At 35.3% G+C, this 19591-nt stretch overlaps 2 protein-coding genes and 2 long non-coding RNA genes across 5 annotated transcripts in view; 2 read left to right on the plus strand and 2 right to left on the minus strand.

The window, feature by feature from the left end:
- The window catches only part of pimr138 (Pim proto-oncogene, serine/threonine kinase, related 138), a 6569-nt gene extending 4414 nt beyond the window's left edge, over positions 1 to 2155 (plus strand). Inside the window, exons 6-7 of the mRNA XM_087298845.1 lie at positions 111 to 199; positions 741 to 2155. Coding sequence (XP_087154971.1) covers positions 111 to 199; positions 741 to 764 — 113 coding nt within the window. The 3' untranslated portion in view covers positions 765 to 2155. The remainder of the gene's footprint in view (positions 1 to 110; positions 200 to 740) is intronic.
- The window catches only part of LOC147839446 (uncharacterized), a 24006-nt gene extending 12580 nt beyond the window's left edge, over positions 1 to 11426 (minus strand). The window contains exons 1-5 of one of the 2 annotated variants that reach the window (XR_015518995.2): positions 11377 to 11426; positions 9944 to 10044; positions 8566 to 8623; positions 3740 to 3837; positions 94 to 2785 (exon numbers count right to left, since the gene is read on the minus strand). This is a non-coding gene — a long non-coding RNA (uncharacterized LOC147839446). Of the gene's footprint in view, positions 1 to 93; positions 2786 to 3739; positions 3838 to 8565; positions 8624 to 9505; positions 9701 to 9943; positions 10045 to 11376 lie in introns of those variants that run through there. The other variant, XR_015518994.1, reaches the window with a different exon arrangement.
- efr3bb (EFR3 homolog Bb (S. cerevisiae)) overlaps positions 1 to 19591 on the plus strand; it is a 1037141-nt gene that overhangs the window by 507578 nt on the left and 509972 nt on the right. The window lies entirely within an intron of this gene.
- On the minus strand, positions 6482 to 8389 carry LOC147839447 (uncharacterized). Its single transcript, XR_015519117.1, has 3 exons — positions 7765 to 8389; positions 6769 to 7444; positions 6482 to 6622 (listed from the first exon to the last, which is right to left on the minus strand). It is a non-coding gene; the product is annotated as an uncharacterized LOC147839447 (long non-coding RNA).

A 19591-nucleotide genomic window follows, 5' to 3' on the forward strand; every position in this document is an offset into this window, starting at 1 on the left:
TCCTCACTTCAGCTAAAGATGGTTGTGTAGAACATTTTGAATGTCAATGAAAAAAGCATGTTTAAACTTCAAGGCAATAATAACATGTATCTCTTTCTTTTTTTGCATAGAATGCAATGATTTCCTCTGCAGTTGTCTGGAAATTAACTACCCTTTTCGACCCAAGTTGCATGCACTCCTTGACCATGCCTGGTTTAAGGTAATGTAAAGACTTTAAAGGATTTTGTCATCAGTCAAATGAATCTGTCATGAGCTGAGTTTCCATTATAATGTGAAGCACATCTTTTCAAAGTTCACTAAATATATATTTTGTAATTATAAATGTGAATTATGAGCAAATGATTTCCATCAAGTTGGTCGAGCAGCTGAAATGTAGTATTGGTAACCTCGTAACCAACAGTAAACAAGGGGAGTTTAATTGAGAAATCAAAGTTCAATTGACAAATGCATTTCCATCATGAACCCTTTTTCACACAAATCCAAAATGACCTCAAGTGAGTATAAAACATTTTGTAAATTAAGGGATTCTCATTTAAACGTGTTTCTCATGTGATACTTGAAAAGGTGCATCAACACAGGCTGATGGAAACCCAGCTAGTGTTAGACGACAGTCCTGTGCTCTTAAATTTTCTTTATTTTAAATTGAATTTATTTAAAAATACTTTATTGCTTTTCTTTTAATTATATGTTGTTTGTCTAATGCAATAATGCTGTAAACCTGATCACTGTTTTTGTTTCAGGAGGAGAACAAGGAAGAGGATTAGAACTGAGGAGAAATGTCCTCATTTAATGGGTGGATCTAGCCATTTTAAACCCCACCACCATAGTCCTTTAGCTAAACATAACTTTATCCACAGAAAGCTGAACATAATTTGGTTCTGCAGTGTCATAGCTCTTATTTTAACATTTACACTGGCTCTAATTAAGCTTCCTGTAAAGAAAACAACAACAAAAAAGATAAAGCACTTAACAGTTTAGACCTTCATATAGTGTACATAGCCCTTCCCACACTTTTATATCGGCTTTTGCTTCAACTTTTACACTTCCACATGCTAAAATAAAATGTATAAAAAAATTAAATAAATAAAAATAAATATCTCAGTCGTTCCCAGTCCAGGTCCACATATTTTGGGTGTCTCTCTCTAAAAAATGTCATTTGAGCCAGAGGAGAGAGACTCCTGACCAATGATCACTGGGATCAACTGATATATATACAGGGTTTCCAATGAACATTATCACTCACCAGTCAATTTGGCCACAAAACTGGAAAAAAAACTTATAAAATAAAACAATAAGTAAAAAAAAATAATAAAACAAAAAAAAGCATAAATAAAATAATAAAACAATAAAAAAACTGCCTATATTGAAATATAAATCTATAACTGGCCATGTTATTGACCAATCAGAAATTCTTCTAGAAACAAAAAAATTAAATAAAACATTTAAAAAGTAAGTTATGTTATTTATTACTCATCCTCATGTTCATCTTCAGAACTATTTTACGGTTTTTATTTTTATGTTAGAGCTCCCTCATCCAGACTCAAAGTCCACAAAAACAGTAAAAAACATCCTCAAAACAGATCATACGCCTTCACATAAAACAAACATTTTTATTCACAGTTTCTTCTCCTCAGTGTGATTATAGGGCACGCGTTCACAAGCACTGTGCAGTGACATATACCCCACGGATGCCTGTGCGACTTCCTCTCTGACTTCCTCTCTTAAAAACTTCACAGGCGCATCCAAGGTTATATGTCAGAAGCGCAACACGTGAACGCGCGCCCTATACTGACACTGAGGGAAGAAACTGTTGAATAAAGTTAATTTTGTTTTATGTGTCGTTCCCAGTTCAGGTCCATATATTTTGAGTGTCTCTCTCTAAGAAATTTAATTTGAGCCAGAGGAGAGAGACTCCTGATAAAATATAAAACATCATTAATAAATAAAACTATAAAAAGTAAAAAAAATAAAATAAAAAACACCATTAATAAATAAAACAATAAAAAAGTAAAAAAAATAATAAACATCATTAATAAATAAAACTATTAAAAAACTGCCTACATTGAAATATAAATCTATAACTGGCCATGTTATTGACCAATCAGAAATTCATCTAGAAACAAAAAAATTATTAAATAAAACATTAAAAAAGTAAGTTATGTTATTTATTACTCATCCTCATGTTCATCTTCAGAACTATTTTACGGTTTTTATTTTTATGTTAGAGCTCCCTCATTCAGACTCAAAGTCCACAAAAACAGTAAAAACATCCTCAAAACAAATCATACGCCTTCACATAAAACAAACATTTTTATTCACAGTTTCTTCTCCTCAGTGTGATTATAGGGCACGCGTTCACAAGCACTGTGCAGTGACATATACCCCACGGATGCCTGTGCGACTTCCTCTCTGACTTCCTCTCTTAAAAACTTCACAGGCGCATCCAAGGTTATATGTCAGAGGCGCAACACGTGAACGCGTGCCCTATACTGACACTGAGGGAAGAAACTGTTGAATAAAGTTATTTTTGTTTTATGTGCACATAAAAGTATTCTCATAGTCAGGAATCTTGCTGTCTATGAGAGATTAAGGAGCTCTCAGATTTAACTAAAATATCTTCATTATTTTCATTCAGATATCTTCATTTGTGTTCTGAAGATGTGTGTAGTTGTGTGTAGTTGTAGTTCATGGTGAGTGATAATCCAAACCCTGTATATATAGGTGGCGATGTCCGTTCCTCCACGTGGTGCCACTGGAAACTGCCCATCTTAAAGGTGGTGCTGAGCTGAACACGGACAAAAACTGACATTAGTCTGGGGCGACAAGCCTCACAACTGATGACAATGATGAATTTTGTACTAAAGTTTAAAATAAAGTCACATATGTCCAAAATAAGTGTTTCTTCTATTTTTTAAAGGCTGATTACTGCTGATTACTGTGTGTTTCAAATGAGATCATTCAGGATTAAAAATGACAACATTTGTAGATTTAACAAAGATTAGCTGGATTTAACGTTACTGAGCTGAATGTGTTTGATGTACAAGCATACATGTGATGGAGTTTTTAGCATTTGAGAACAAATGCACTGTAAAAATGCTTCCCCTCCAGCCGCAACACAGCACCATGCTGGGAAACACCCATACACTCTCATTCACTTACTCATTCAATACGGCCAATTTAGTTAATTCAGTTCACTTATACTGCATGTGTCTGGACTGTGGGGGAAACTGGAGCACCTGGAGGAAACCCACACAAACACACGGAAAACATGCAAACTCCACACAGAAATGCCAACTGGCCAGCCAGGACACAAGCCAGCAACCTTCTTGCTGTGAGCAAGAACAACTAACAACTGAGGCCTGATCTGTTTCACCAGCACTTAATCCTCCAGCACTCCCTATTGTATTCTTTAACTATCCGTTTTGTCCTGCTTCTTTGTTTATTTCATAATAATAATAAAATTTAAACAGTGCTAAAATAACTCAGACTTGTCACTGCATCTACATCTTGTTGTTTTCTGGTGATCTGAAGTGCTTCTATTATCTTCATGCTTTGGATATAAGTGTCTGCTAAATGTAAATCTATTTTAAAGTTGGAAATACAATGAAATCTGGTTTTTGATTTGATGTGTTACTCATTTTATTAGCCACAGTCAGTGTTATCAGGAGTGTTAATAAAGTGAAATGCTTTAATGTTTATCAAGAACACACTCTAAGATGAATAATAGTTGTTTTTTTACCTGCATTTCCTCTGAAAATAAAATCACTGAAGAAAGATGTCTGCTGTGGATGTGGTATATGTGTCCAGTTTCTAATGTTCTCCATACGCTTGAGTCTGCTAAAAAACAGAACAAAGAGAGAAACTTTAAACAGCTCATTTGTGTCAAACATCAGAAGAATCCCAGCATCAGAAATAAACAGACAGTTAAAACATCTCAGACTGCTGATTAACTGTGAATGACTGTTTTATATTGATTATATAAATATAGATACTTCTGCAAATCTGTTTTATCGGCAAAACTGGAACCATTTTAATAAAATAATATAATGAATGAGGGCACCTCATTAAATGTGTGTGAAGAGAAAACATTAAATAAAATTTTAATTAACAGGAAAATTCACCGAGTCCATGCATACAAAATAAAAAATTTAGATGAGATTACTAGAGGGTGTAATTGTATTTGCAATACCTTGTTGAATTTGAGTGTTTTATTATCCTGTATATATTGAGAGCAATCTCTTATGTTAGCGCTTTAATAAAAGTGTTAATACATTTTCTTCAATACACATGGTCATTGGTTTTTTTTTACTTTATGTTTATACATTAAAACATTTAGAGAACAGAACATTTAGTGACAGCAGCGATTATTAAAAAAAAAGCCCTAGATGTAAATTAAAACAAACTACAGAAAAAAACACATTATTTTCAGTTTTAAAGAAGCTAGAAATACTATGTCCTGTTCAGATCCAAAGTAACTGGTTCCCATCTTTGTTTAAAATTATCTAGTTTCAATTGAAGTTGAGCAGTCATATACTCCATTCTATATATACACATTTGAGTTTTTCTGTCCACTGTACTATTGTTGGAGGGTCTGGCTTCATCCAACTTATTGTTATAGTCTTTCTTGCACTTAGTAAAAGTATATGTAGTAAATATCTCTGGTTTTTATTAAATACAGTGAAGTCAAAATTATTTGCCGCCCTGAATTATTAGCCCCCTGTTTAATATTGTCCCCAATTTCTGTTTATTGGAGAGGAGAATTTAACATATTTCTTAACATAATAGTTTTAATAACTCATTTCTAATGACTGATTTCTTTTATCTTTGCCATGATGACAGTAAATAATATTTTACTAGATATTTTTAAGACACTTCTACACAGCTTAAAGTGACATTTAATGGCTTAACCAGGTTAATTAGGTTAACTAGGCAGGTTAGGGTATTTAGGCAAGTATAATGATGGTTTGTTCTGTAGATCGGGAAAAATATAGCTTAAAGGGGCTAAAAATTTTGTCCTTAAAATGGCTTATAAAAATTTAAAACTGCTTTTATTCTAGCCGAAATTAAACAAATAAGATTTTTTTCAAAAGACATACTGTGAAAATTTCCTTGCTCTGTTAAACATCATTTGGGAAATATTTAAAAAAGGAAATCAAAGGAAGGCTAATAATTCTGACTTCAACTGTATATATTCGGGTATCCCTTCAAGCAAGTAAAACAGGGGAGTAAAAGGTAGATCTACCTGCATAATGTTCATTATCTCAATCTTTACCACTTGCCAAAATGCAAGTATCTTTGGACATTCCCAAAATATATGCGTGTGATTATCCACATTCCCGCAACCCCTCCAGCATTCCTCTGACAGTGGACTGTTAGCATATTTTGAAGCCATCAATGGTGTTGTAAAAAAAAAACAAATTTTTGTTTTCCAGTCGAACTCTTTAAAATTATGTCTGTTGATTCCCTTATGAGTTTCTAAACATATGCTTTCCCAAATATCATCCTCAATTTTTTCATTAAGCTCAGATTCTTATTTTGCCTTAATATGAAGGGTGTCATCTGTTGAATCCAGAATTAGTGTATTATATATGTGTAGCATGTGTATTTTATGTAGTCTTTTTTGTTTTATATCAATAAAATACTGTTCCACATTAGTTTGGACTTTTTGGAATACTTTCTTTTCTTTATGATTTGTAATATAGCTTCTTAATTGTAATTATTGAAAGAAATAACTTGGTGACAGCATACATTTGTCTTTAAGATCAGAAAATGAGTGCATAGTAGTGTTTTAATCAGCTGGCGTTTCTGTGTGGAGTTTGCATGTTCTCTCTGCGTTCGCGTGGGTTTCCTCCGGGTGCTTCGGTTTCCCCCACAGTCCAAAGACATGTGGTACAGGTGAATTGGGTAGGCTAAATTGTCCATAGTATATGAGTGTGTGTGTGAATGTTTCCCAGAGATGGGTTGCGGCTGGAAGGGCATCTGCAGCGTAAAAACTTGCTGGATAAGTTCATTCCGCTGTGGCGACCCCGGACAAATTAAGGGACTAAGCCGACAAAAAAAAATGAATGGATGAATACATTTTCATTAGACCCTTATCACACCATGTTTTAAAAGTGGCACCCCAGTTGGATGGTAAGAACTCAGGGTTATCTTCTATAGACCTAACTCTTGATGGTTTCCATTCTTCTGTTGTCCAAACTCTCAAGAGTTTGTTTAATACGCATATTTTTCACTGAAATCTTTTTCTGATTTTGTGTCATAAAGGCTAATGCTGAAAGAGGAACATTTGGTACAGAACCCTGTTCTATGCTCACCCATCCCCTTTCAGCGTTGTTTATCCAGTCCACTATAGCTGTCAGCTGAGCGGCCCAGTAATAATATCTTCAATTAGGGAGACGTAGCCCCCCCTTATCTTTTCCTAAAGTTAACGTTTTTACTCTTTTTCTGGGTCGTCTGTTCTGCCAGATGAATTTAGATATAATCTGGGTGTAATAGCAACTCCTAAATATATAAATGCCTGTTTTGACCACCTAAATGATGCTCTGTTATTTAGTTCTACCGGCCAGACTCTATAATCATAAGTGCTTCTGATTTATTGTCTAGTTATTAAATATCTATTTTACTATATTAGTTAAATGTTTAGTTTATGTTTAGTGTGTGTGTCATATCTTGTCTTAAATTGCACATTGGAGTATGGGAGAAATGCAATGTCAGTCTGCTGTGTAATGTACTGTTGCATGGTTTGATAGACAATAAAGTTGACTTGACTGGATTCATAAGTTTCTAGACAATCTAAAACATCTGACATTGAAGAAGTTGGATTATCAATCAATAATAATACATCGTCAGGATATAGAGCAATCTTTTGACCGTCTCCATTTGCATTTCCTTGTATATGTTGATCGCCTCTTATACTCTCAGCTAATGGTTCAATGCTTAGAGCAAACAAAACCGGAGACATAGCATCTCCTTGTCTCATTCCCCTTCCCAAATCAAAAAACTCTGAGCAGTGACCATTCACCCAAACTCTCGATTTAGGATTTTGATAGAATATTTGTATCCATTTAATAAATGTGTTATGAAATCCTATATTTGCTAGTGTTTGATTTAAGTATTTCCAATCTAATCGATCAATCGCTTTTTCTGTGTCTAAACTAAGTAACATTGAGGAAACCTTTCTCTTTTCTGCAATCATCTGTATATTTAGTACTTTCCTAACATTATCAGTACCATGATGTCCACTAACAAATCCGGTCTAGTCTGGCTTTACTAATTTTCTAATATGTGTTTAGATTCTCTCTAAACTTCATGTGTTTAGATTAGGATCTCTCTGCCAAAATTTAAGTTAAAATCTTTAGATCCTGGAAGAGTAAAAACATATGGGTCTATAACTTGTACACTGAGTGGAAACTTTTTCTGCTTTATGGATAACTGTTTACGGTATCTCCTTTCTTAATCATTCATTCATTTTCTTTTCGGCTTAATCCCTTTATTAATCTGGGGTCACCACAGCGGAATGAACCGCCAACCTGTCCAGCATATATTTTACGCAACCCATCTCTGGGAAACATCCATACACACTCATACGGACAATTTAGACTACCCAATTGACCTGTGCCGCATGTCATTGGACTGTGAGGGAAAACGGAGCACCCGGAGGAAACCCACGCGAACGCAGGGAGAACATGCAAACTCCACACAGAAATGCCAACTGACCCAGCCGAGGCTCGAACCAGCGACCTTCTTGCTGTGAGGCGACAGCACTACCTACTGCGCCACTGCATCGCCGGATCTCCTTTCTCTAATGCATAATTATACATTTGACATAGAATTGGGGTTAGCTCATTTATGAAGACCTTGTCAAATTCTCCAGGAAAGTTCTCTACTCCCGGGGATTTACTATTCTTGAGTTTTCCAATACTTTTCTTAATTTCCTCTTCTGTAATAGGAGTGACCATTACCCCAGAGTTTATAATCCAAATTTTTTTTCTTCCTTATTTAACTGTTCATCTTTTTCATATAATTTTTTATAGTGGTCTTTAAATGCATTTGCAATTTCTTTAGGTTGCGATGTTGTTATACCCGTACATGGATGTTTAATTTTTGTGATAGCTCTACAAGACTGGGCCTTACGTAACTGGAAAGAAAGCAGCCGACTTGCCCTATTACCAAATTCATAATATTTTTCTACTTGTATATATTAGAGCACATTCTGCCCTAAAAGTCAGTAGGTCATCCAGTTTTTTGTCTATTTTGCTTCAACTGCTCTAGGAGATTTTTATTTCCGGTATTTTTATGTTGATATTCTAATCGTTTTATTTCCTCCTCAATATCCATTTGTTTAAATTCCCTTTCCTTTTTTATTCTGGATGTAAGTGCAATGATATTTTCAAAGAGGATACTCATTTATGCTGGGCACCATACATTTTTAGATCCATTTTTTTTGCAATCACCTAATAAATATTAAAATAAATCCATGTCATGAACCCTTTAATATCATGATCTCTGCTGTGAATATTCAGAAACATCCATCAACAAACATGCAAGAATCCGCTCGCTACTTACTTGTAGGTTGTTCTTCTCTCAGTCGCATCACATTCTCCATGTATATTTCCTCTGCATCCTATTAAACCAAGAACAGCCATGTTTAATATTAAATAAAATAACTTACACACTCAGACATGTGTAGAGATGAACCCTAAGGTCCTTCTCTTAATAGATAAGTGCCTTTTTTGACCAGTTTGAATTCTCATTCCTATTTAAAACAGTAAAAAGTGTATTTCTGAGAGCATTTTAAGGCTTTTCTGAAAATCCAACAGAGACAGTGACGTAATAAAAGATGTCTATTTATTCACATTTTACACCATACATTAGGAGTCTTCTCCAGCACACTGACTGAAACCACTAAAATACTGTTTACATGATTCAAACACTTGTGTAGACTTTTGCTAATAGTTATTTTCATTTTATTGGTAATAAATGTATATTTTTAGGCTTTATGTAACAAATAAATGTGACAAATTGTGTTTTGATCTGTTTAATATTAAATATAATTTAGAAAGTAAATACACACGACAAGCTGATGTCGTTGTTCTTTGTTGTTAAAAAACAGAACAAACTCTAATAAACAAGCAGTTAATAAAGCCAAACAAGAAGTAAAGGAAACGTGTGTCTGTGTCTAATTTAGATTTGCAGGCATTTGACGTTTCCCTTTGTTGGTTCAGGCATTAGTATGACTGAATGAGTGAGTAGTCTTGGACACTGTTTGTGTTTATTTATTTTGACTCCTTTAATGAGTCTTTTGAATGATTATTCGCTCATTAAGACATGCCCTTTCATTAATCTTAGCATTACTTCAACAGTTTTTGCAGTGTAAATGGAGTTTGATAAGACAGGTCAAGTGGTTTAATTTGATATACACTAACGTTATAATATCTCGGGAGAACACAAGCGCTCATTGTCAATAACTTACATTTGAAAGTACAAAATATTAGACAAATCTTACCGGAGAACGATTTAAATCGACTAAGGTAAAGTTGGTGATAAAAATAACCCTGATAAAACCCTGTTTCGGACAGCAAAAACTCCTCAAACTCAAATGAACAAGTCTAAATACTCGAGGATATACGTTACTTTGAAAATCCGTTTTATTTCGGTCCAAAACAAACTGTATTTCTCAGCGGTTACACACAGAAGCTCCGCCCACATTGCCAAACTGACCAATCGCGTATTCGTGACAGAGGCACAGCAATGGGGCTACCGAGTGTATGTACAAAAGCTAGCTTTTAATTAATCTGCTTTCCTAATAATGTAAATCGATTTATTAAGGCTCACTTTGATAAACTTACGTTACGGTAAAATTCTGTTTTATTTTTTTTTATTTTTTTGTTTTTCTCATCTTTAAGTGTACGTAAGTTTATCCATCAATAATAATGATACTTACCGTACTCGAGCTCTATTTCTGAGAAAAAGGAAGGTCAACAACACTGTTTCAGGTCAAGTTGAAAAAGTGGACCAGGATGATGTACCAGCAGCCGTGAGGAACTGTGAAGGTAAATTATATGTCCATGTGTTTATATTAATTGTAAATTACGTTAACTAAGAATGTACAGATTACGTTATATATTCTTAAGGCAGTTATAGTTTAATAGACAGGATGACCTCTGGAGGCTCTTGTTTGCAAATGGATTACTCAATTTAGTTAGTTGAATTTCGTTATTTAAAATTTGACACGATCCAGGATCAGTTCGTTCTTCAAACCTCTTCCGGGAGTTGTTATCAAAGCAAGAGGTATAAGAGTGTTGCACGATAAGGGATTAAGCTGGGATTTTATTATAATTTGATGATGAAACTTTATATTATAGATTAAATAGACTCAATTAGGAAAAAAATATAAGTGAAAGTGATCTATCAATGATTATATAGGTGAATATTAATTAAACTTTATAAAATAAACTGAACAGATGGAATAGATGTGCAATTTTGGGTAAGTGATTGGATTAAGATAATAACCAGGCTAAGATTAATCCTAAAATGAACCCTAGTGATTTATATGTTAAATTTATTGCCAGTGCTGATAGAAATGAGTGTTTTACAGTCACTTCATACTCTTGGCCATTTACATGTTTTCCAACTATCAGAATTAAAAATATGTTTGTTCAAGTGTTCTAGCAATAATCTTATATACTTTCATATATGACCATTTCAGATTTAAACACGGGGAGATAAACATAAGAGATTAAAATAGATGAATGATTAGAGAAAAAAACATAAACAGTGCTTATGATAAATGAGTACAGCCCCTTTTAAAATGATATTTTTATATGAGAGATTGACTTAGAAAGTAATTTGCCTGTTTAATAATGATTTGATCAGCTGTAGTTTGAAATTACACTGTTTTACTCTTAGGGCTTATCAAAGAGCTGAGAATGATTCTATGCTCTTTGGCCTTATTATACAGTCTCTGTCGCCATCTTGTGGAAGAACATCGTCAACCGTCTTTGCTCAAAGACGCGCTGTCTCTGAGAAATCATACATATTAAAAAAAAGGCACTATCCACAGTGTTTCCGCGAGAGAGTTAAACGCGCTGCAGTTTAAGAAAGCACATGCAAATACAAAACACACCAGAAAATAAAGAAACGATCTTCATTGATTTGAAAGCATGCGTTTTGCACACGTGTTCTCACGACACAAACAACTGAAGACACGCACCTAAGTTGGTCACAACTTGAAAATATTATCCACGCAACAAAACGGAAATGTTTCAAGCGGACCCAAATCCATGACGGACCCTGCTGAGATAAGTTGTGTTATTATGTCATATATGCGTGTGTTATTTTAAATCAGGATATTAAAATAAACGAAAAACAACTCACCTTTCAAAGACCACCAATCACTTCACTGAGCAACAGTCACGACATAATAGGCCCTTTTCACGGATGGTTGAACGCACATCCGGTAGAGCGATAGTTGTGTATCCATACTTCCGGTCAGAGCAATGCAGTTAGAAAACGTTACGTTATAGTTTTCTCTACCTCTTTGAAAACTTTGCCAACATTTACCATTTATAGCGGATGTTTATTGTCTTGTGGACCGATATTCTATCGTTCCACACTCTAAACTTAATAAAGGATACAAGTTTTTCGACAAAAATAGGGTATGTGTCGAGTTGTTTTTCCCATACTGATAAACTTCCGGTGACCTGTTATTGTGAACTTTTTCCATTTTATTCGGTTCCTTTTACAGCATCGATTTTGTAATGTTATTAAAATACATTCATTTAAATAAACTTTGGCATTCATGTTGTTGTTCAAGCGTAAAACGAGACAAAAAGCCATTTACCTGCACACACCTGTCAGAATCGGCAGGCTAGCGCAGAAGCTCCATGCTCATATTATAAAGACATGGTGGGGGAAATGTAATTTAATGCAGTGTTTCTTGTACAATCTAAGACCTACTTTATATCGGATATCACTCAGCTAGTGGAGAGTTCTGATTTTTAAAGAAAACAGACCTTAAACGCGCCGGTTTTTGCATTGACATTCAGTTCGCCGGAAGCGCTTAACCAGGTTACTGGCAAATTAAAAGTCTTCTACTTTTGTGCATCACCCTCCCGGTTAAACTAGGTCAAGTCGGGTTTTTCTCTTATCCTGGCTTTCTTGATTTTACTTTTGTGCAACACCCCTGATTAAATTAGGCCAAACCGGGCTTTTTCTGTTATCCTGGCTTTCTTGGTTCCACTTTTCTGCAATACCCCTCTGGTAGCTCAAACCAGCTCGGGAGTATTTTTTTCATATAAACAGGACAGATCGAGTCATTTCAAGCAAAGGTAATAATAAAAGTATTGTTTGAAAACATTGACAGATACATTTTTGAGTATTTTTAAAGCACTGTAAAATACAAACCTACACAAAAAAAACTTAAATATTTTTCATGGTAAGGTAGACATTTGCATGGAATTGCTCATATATATATATATATATATATATATATATATATATATATATATATATATATATATATATATACACACACACACACACACACACACACAATTGAAGTCAGAATTATTAGCCCCAATTGAATTTTTACTTTTTTAAATGTTTCCTTTATGATTTTTAACAGAGCAAATAAATTTTCACAGTATGTCTAATAATTTTTTTTCTGCTGGACAAAGTCTAATTTGTTTTATTTCGACTAGAATAAAAGCTGTTCTGGGGCAAAGCAGTGGTGCAGTAGGTAGTGCTGTCACCTTACAGCAAAAAGGTCGCTGGTTCGAGCCTTGGCTGGCTTAGTTGGCGTTTCTGTGTGGAGTTTGCATGTTCTCCCTGCATTCGCGTGGGTTTCCTCCGGGTGCTTCGGTTTCCCCCACAGTCCAAACACATGCTGTACAGGTGAATTTGGTAAGCTAAATTGTCCGTAGTGTATGAGTGTGAGTGTGTATGGATGTTTCTCAGAGATGGGTTGCAGCTGGAAGGGCATCTGCTGCATGAAACATGTGCTGGATAAGTTAGTGGTTCGTTCCACTGTGTCGACCCCAAATTAATAAAGGGACTAAGCTGAAAAGAAAATGATTTAATCTACATAGAACATCAAGTCTTCGTTTGTGGCTGTTTATTGCAGAGGTAGTTGAACAAAAAGCTGATATGAAATAAACAAAATCAAACGAATTTGGCCATCAAACAATGAAGGTATGGTCTAAAGACCATGTGCTTCCAGTAGGCCACAGTACCCAGGCATTTTAAGCTTCCTCTGGCCTGCAGAGGGTGCAAATCTCCAACATAAAAGAAATCAAGATTAACAACACAGAGCTTTAAATAAAATAAACAAATGGTTCCTACAGTACAGGATATGCAAGAGTTACATTATTTAGGAGAGACGCTGCTTATTTTTTTACTTTTAAAAATTAATTTTGTTTCCAAAAGTGCAAGTTATTTATTTTCACCTTTTCATAAGAAAAAAAAGGTGATTGTTGGTTTTAGGCAATGCGTGTTTTAATTTCAGTTGTTCAACGTTGATGTTCAATAAAACACCAAAGATAGTAGATAGTGTGTGGTTCCTTCAATTATTTAAAAATCAAGTATCATTCAAATCATTAAAAAAAATCTCAAAATCTAATAAGTGAGTATATTCACTGTACAAAACCTGTCAGTGAACTGTGATGGCAAAAACATAAAATAAAGAATTAAAGTAAACGTTTATTAGTCGTAATCGAGGTAAAATGTTCAATTAATTGAGATTTAGATTTTAGGCCAAATTGCCTATCCCTAGTCATGCACATATTTTGACAGCTAATATGTCGGTAATATGATGCTTCTCAAAAGTTGCAGACACTTTTAACAATATCAAAATGCTCTTTTGATTCAAAATTATTTTTAAGCAGCCGTTTAAGAAGAAACTTGGAAAGGCCTGAGAAAAAAAGTAAAGATATATAAATGACTAAATACTGTCTACACATGAAAGTGTAAAGCCTGCAGCCCACAACAATGAGACAAAAGTTATTGAGTATCATATTTAACAAATTGTTATCTACGAATTTAAATCATTTTGCTCGCATGATTAATGGAATATTAATCAGATGATGTCATTACGCTGCTGTGCCCTCAGACAATCGTTGCATTGCTGATCAGGATTTCAAGGATCAATAGATCTGTCCTTCACTACACAGTGATCTCAGATCAGTTCATCCTGACATTTTAATGCGATTCATGAACTTGTTTAAAGACCCAAATTAGCCAGAGATCAGTTAACAACCCTGGGCACATCTTTCAGAAACAGGCAGGGGGTCAGTGTCGTGATCTCCATGTGGGCTATCTGAAATTATTCTAATGCTTGGAAACAAAATTTTAAAGACAGTTGTACAATTTCACCAGTGCTTCAAAATATGAAGTTTAATGTTTTCTCAGTCAGATGGCTGCCGAGTAAAATGACTTGCCATCAAGGGACTTTGATATTGGTTATAATATAGGCCTAATGAGAATTGTGTTGGTTGAAACACAGGCAATATTAAATAATTTTCCCAAACCTCCCTTGCTTTTTCAAATTTCTCAAGTGTTTATTATCATTCTATAAAGACAAAGTCATTTTCTTTGCTTCAAACTGAAAGGGTCAGCTGTAAGGAAATGAGAGGAAATGTCCACACTCCGTTGAAGACCCTCCACAGGGCTCTAAAAGGGAAGCAAGGAAGACGGCATCCTTTTTCAGCAACAGGTTATATCTGAATTCCACTTGTAAAAATACATTTAAAAAGCAGATAAACCTTTCAGTCGTGTTTTTTTGTACTAAAGTAGAATACATTGCTAAATCATTATCTAAAATGTATGATTTTATAGATTTTTCAGGTTTGAGTAAAGACACAACACATGAATGCAACAATAGCCTACAATAAAATAATTTTTCTATGTAATGTTTTACAGCCACCTGTTGAGTGCTCTGTGTCATCAAGTGTGGAGGATCCACTTACTGTTCCCCTCAAGAGCAATTTGGTAAATCAAAAAGAGGAATTTAGGTTTAAATCTATAATCTATCCAAAGAGAAACTCTTAAAGAAAAAGAAACTAAAGAAAACCTTCTTGGACTAAACTGGCAGTGCAGAAGATGCTTTTAGAACACATTTTGTGATGATTTAGGGTCATTTTACATTGAATCATGCAGTGTGTATTCTGAATATTGACCAGTTTACTTTGAATTGAATTAAGTTGTATTGTATTTAGTGTACAGAAAAAAAATATGGAGAGGCTTTCTGATATTTTACCGTCATAATACTCTGTTATTAGGTGGGTTTTCATTCATGTTAAACTGGGAGTAAATGAGACCAATGATAAATTGTGGACTATGAGTTAATGAACTTTGTTGATTCATCATTTCAGTTCTAAACACTAAGCTACTTCACAGACCTACGAAATACATTTAAAACTAACATCTTAAAAAATGTGAAGTATATTAGATTTTTGTTTGTTTGTTTGTTTTCACTACAGTAGGTGCAAAGAATGTCTTCCTGTGGACTGGCTCTGTGGAGACTGTGATGTACTGCATCAGCTTATCCACAACAAAGAATGTGTTATTGGATTTTTGAAGCGATTTCTCCAAACTCGCATATTAAAGGGGAAGATGGATATGGCACCCATGAGATAAATAGGTATGATTTCACAAAAACCCAAATTTTGCTGATCATATGTATCTGCTGTAAAGATATACTGTAACCGGCCAGTTTATTAGGTACTGTTGAACTGCTCATTAACACAATTTTTTGAATCAGTTAATCACATGGCAGCAACTCGATGCATATAGACATGGTAAAGTTGAACTGCTTCAGTTCAAACTGTGCACCAGAAGGGGGAAGAAAAGGGATTTAAGTGAATGTGGCATGGTTGTTGGTGCCAGACATGCTGGTCTGACCATTTCAGAAACTGCTGATCTACTGGGATTTTCACTTGCAACCATCTTTAGGGTTTACAGAGAATAGTCCGAAAGAGAAATAATCCAGAAAAAAATCAAGTTCTGTGGGTGCAAATGCCTTGTTGATGCGAGAGGTCAGAAGAGAATGGCCAGACTGGTTCCAGCCGATAGAAAGGCAACAGTAACTCAAATAACCACTCGTTACAACCGAGGTATACAGAAGAGCATCTCTGAACACACAACTTGTTGAGCCTTGAGGCGGATGGGCTGCAGCAGCAGAAGACCACACATGGTGCCACTCCTGTCATCTAATAACAGGAAACTGAGGCTACAATTTGCACAGGCTTACCAAAATTAGACAAGAGAAGATCAGAAAAACGTTGCCTGCTCTGATGAGGCTCAATTTCTGCTGCGACATTCGAATGGTAGGGTCAAAACTTGGCATCAACAACATGAAAGCATGGATCCATTCTGCCTTGTATCAACAGTTCAGGCTGCTGGTGGTGGTGTAATTGTGAGGGAGATATTTTCTTGGCACACTTTGGGCCATTAGTACCAATTGAGCATCGTGTCAACACCACAGCCTACCTGAGTATTGTTGCTGACCATGTCCATCCCTTTATGACCACAGTGTGATGAATCTTCTGATGGCTACTTCCAGCCGGATAACGTGTCATGTCATAAAGCGTGAATCAGCTCAGACTGGTTTTATGAACATGACAATGAGTTCACTGTACTCAATTGGCCTCCACAGTCACCAGATCTCAGTACAATATAGCACCTTTGGGATGTGGTGGATTTGGAGATTGGCATCATGGATGTGCAGCCGACAAATCTGCAGCAACTGTGTGATGCTATCATGTCAATATGAATCAAAATCTCTGAGGAATACTTCCAGCACCTTGCCATCTCTGCCACGAAGGATTAAGGCAGTTCTGAAGGCAAAAGCGGGTCCAATCTGGTACTAGTAAGATATACCTAATCAAGTGACCGGTGAGTGTGTTTTGTAGATTGTATTTGTTTTCACTTGCATTTGTGTTGAAACCTATGATATTGCATTTGCACCTGGTATTGTAGTGATAGTAGCTCAGTTGCGAGACAAATTTAAACAATGTGTGATGTCAATGTAAACTGAGATTATAGGAACTTATGCCACTCCCAACCAATCACAATTTTGCAAAATTATGCATGTGGTAAATGTGTATTTGGGTAATTCTTCAACTACGGGCACTTCTATGTTCTTTGATCATATATCCAAAAATATATATATACTTTTACTCAAATTCCTTTTTCTTTGTCAAACTAATAAAAAAAACTATTTAAAAAAATGTACTAGCTTTCTATTGTATGTTTTTTATATTATTCAACCTCCTTTTAGGTGTCAAAATCACTTTTCACCATGTCGCACAGAGTTTTAAACTTCAACAATGAAAATAACACTTTAAAATATTTTTTAATCTGGTACTACTTTAACTATTTATGGATCTTAATTAAGCACTAGTGAAATAATTTCAATATTTTATAGTTATTGATGTGAGACTATTATTAATATTATTTTTAATACAAAATATAGCTGTCATTTCCACCACAACACTGTAATTTCGCTTTAAAAGGTTTGTGTGAAAGATTATTTGTGGTTTCTATGAAAATGAATATTGACATCCGAGCACATCTTCAAGATGGAGGGAATTTAATTTTTCATTTGGAACATATGAAGAAAAATCAAGATAAATATTGCTCGATAAGGAAATACATTTATTCTACGTCATTTTCAAACATGTTGTACCTTCAATGGTGTTTATAAAAACCTAAAAAAAATTAAGGTAAAAAAAGTATTTTGGATACATGAACTGCTAGTATCAATTTAAAGCTAATCAGTGAAGCTATCTTGAATTTTTTTACAATAAACTGTTGAAATGTAATTTCCACCACTGTCATTTCCATCACCACACACATTTTTTAGAAATATTTTAAAAGTTTTTATCACACATTAAAAATTTATTCACAATGTATAAGCTCATGCTCTATTTAAAATTAAAATTCAATTAATTGATTTTCTAATAAGCTCTTAACCAAATTAATATTAAAGTTTAGAGTGTGACATGTGTACAATTCAGCATTTGGTCCAAAGGGACAAATTTATTTCATTGACTGTATATGTAAATGTCTAATTATTCTATATATTGTGGAAAGATCGGTTAAACTAGATACAAAAATGATCTTAGACGATGTTTGACTGCCATAATTTACTTGAAATAATTTTGAAATAAAAGCTGTATATCAAGATGTGGTGGAAATTACATTTGTTCATTTCACGATGGAAAAAAATGTTAAAGATTAACAATTTCTCTTCATATCTAAGTTTGTCCTCCTAAAGATCTTAAAACTAGACAAATTGTTTAAACTTATGAGGCTATGTTACTTTACTTTTGAACATGTTTTTTTACTTAACTTCACAAGGCTAAAAGTGCCTGTAGTTGAAGAATGTTTTGTTCCTAGGGTGTTTTGACTTCATCTGCCATTATATATTTGCCAGCCTTAGTGGACCCCTGACTTGAAGGACCTGCTTAGGAGTGAATATTGGTCTGCCTCTCTGGACCATATATGTGGACCATATATAATATTGGACCTCCTGAGCTGCTTTCAGGAACTCAGAGTCATCTCTCCATCTCTTTTGCAAAGCTGCTGGAGCATCGCACTTGGAGATGTTTTATAAACAAACTTCAAGAGGATCACGTGCTAATGATTGACAACGGCTGAGCTTGCGTTAACAATTACATGACCAACCAATCAGATGAATTCAAACACACATAAATAGACTGCTCTCCTTACCTTAAGCTGCGGTCACACTGGGCTTTTCTCTCCATAGACTTTCATCCATACGCATGCAAATGCGTCAGATCGGAAACGCATGGTCATGGGTCAAGTTTCGCAGGTTGCTGCCGTGCAAAGTTCAAGCTTGGTAAACTCTGACCTGCAAAATCGCATCAATTGACTGCGTGAAACCAATCGAGGATCAAAGCATGACCTCTTTGGACAAAAATTTGCAATCGCTCGCTTTTTTAAATGTCTAATAAGCTTGTTTAATCCTGCTGCTTTTCACGCCCCGTTCACACGGGGCATCAGCGTCAACGCTTCCCATTCACTTTGAATGGGTGACGTCAGGCGTTGCCGAACTGCATTGTGGATCCGTCGGCGCCGCTTCAGAGGCGTCGCTCGCTACAGAAGTTGGGACCAGCTCAACTTTTCAAGCGCCAACGGAAGCGTCAGCCAATCAGATCGCTGTATGCAAATACACCAGCTAGACAGTGGCCTATTGCTAACTGAATTTCATTGGCTGACGCTTCTATGACGATCAATTCAGCCCCAACTTAAGACACGCCTTCAGTCAAGCGTTGACGCTGAAGCCCCGTGTGAATGGGGCGTCACAGCGCCGCACTGCAGAATTTTGCATGCTCAAACTCTAATGTGACCGCAGCTTTAGTCATCTTCGATTTTAAAGAATTCTCCCTATCCACCCTCACTCCTCCCCTTCTTTTCGTAGCTAAATTACAGGGGAGCTCTCAAGACCTACCTGAGCCCAGGCTTTCCTCTCTCCCGACTAAACAAGAGGGATCCCTAGGCTCGAGAATCCTTTAAACTCAGGGGTCTCTCATGGGACAGCATGCCAAAAATGCATTAACTTTATCAAGCA

The sequence above is a fragment of the Danio rerio genome, chromosome 20 (genome assembly GCF_052040795.2).
Source record: "Danio rerio strain M-AB ecotype USA chromosome 20, GRCz13ab, whole genome shotgun sequence".
NCBI classification, from domain to species: domain Eukaryota; kingdom Metazoa; phylum Chordata; class Actinopteri; order Cypriniformes; family Danionidae; genus Danio; species Danio rerio.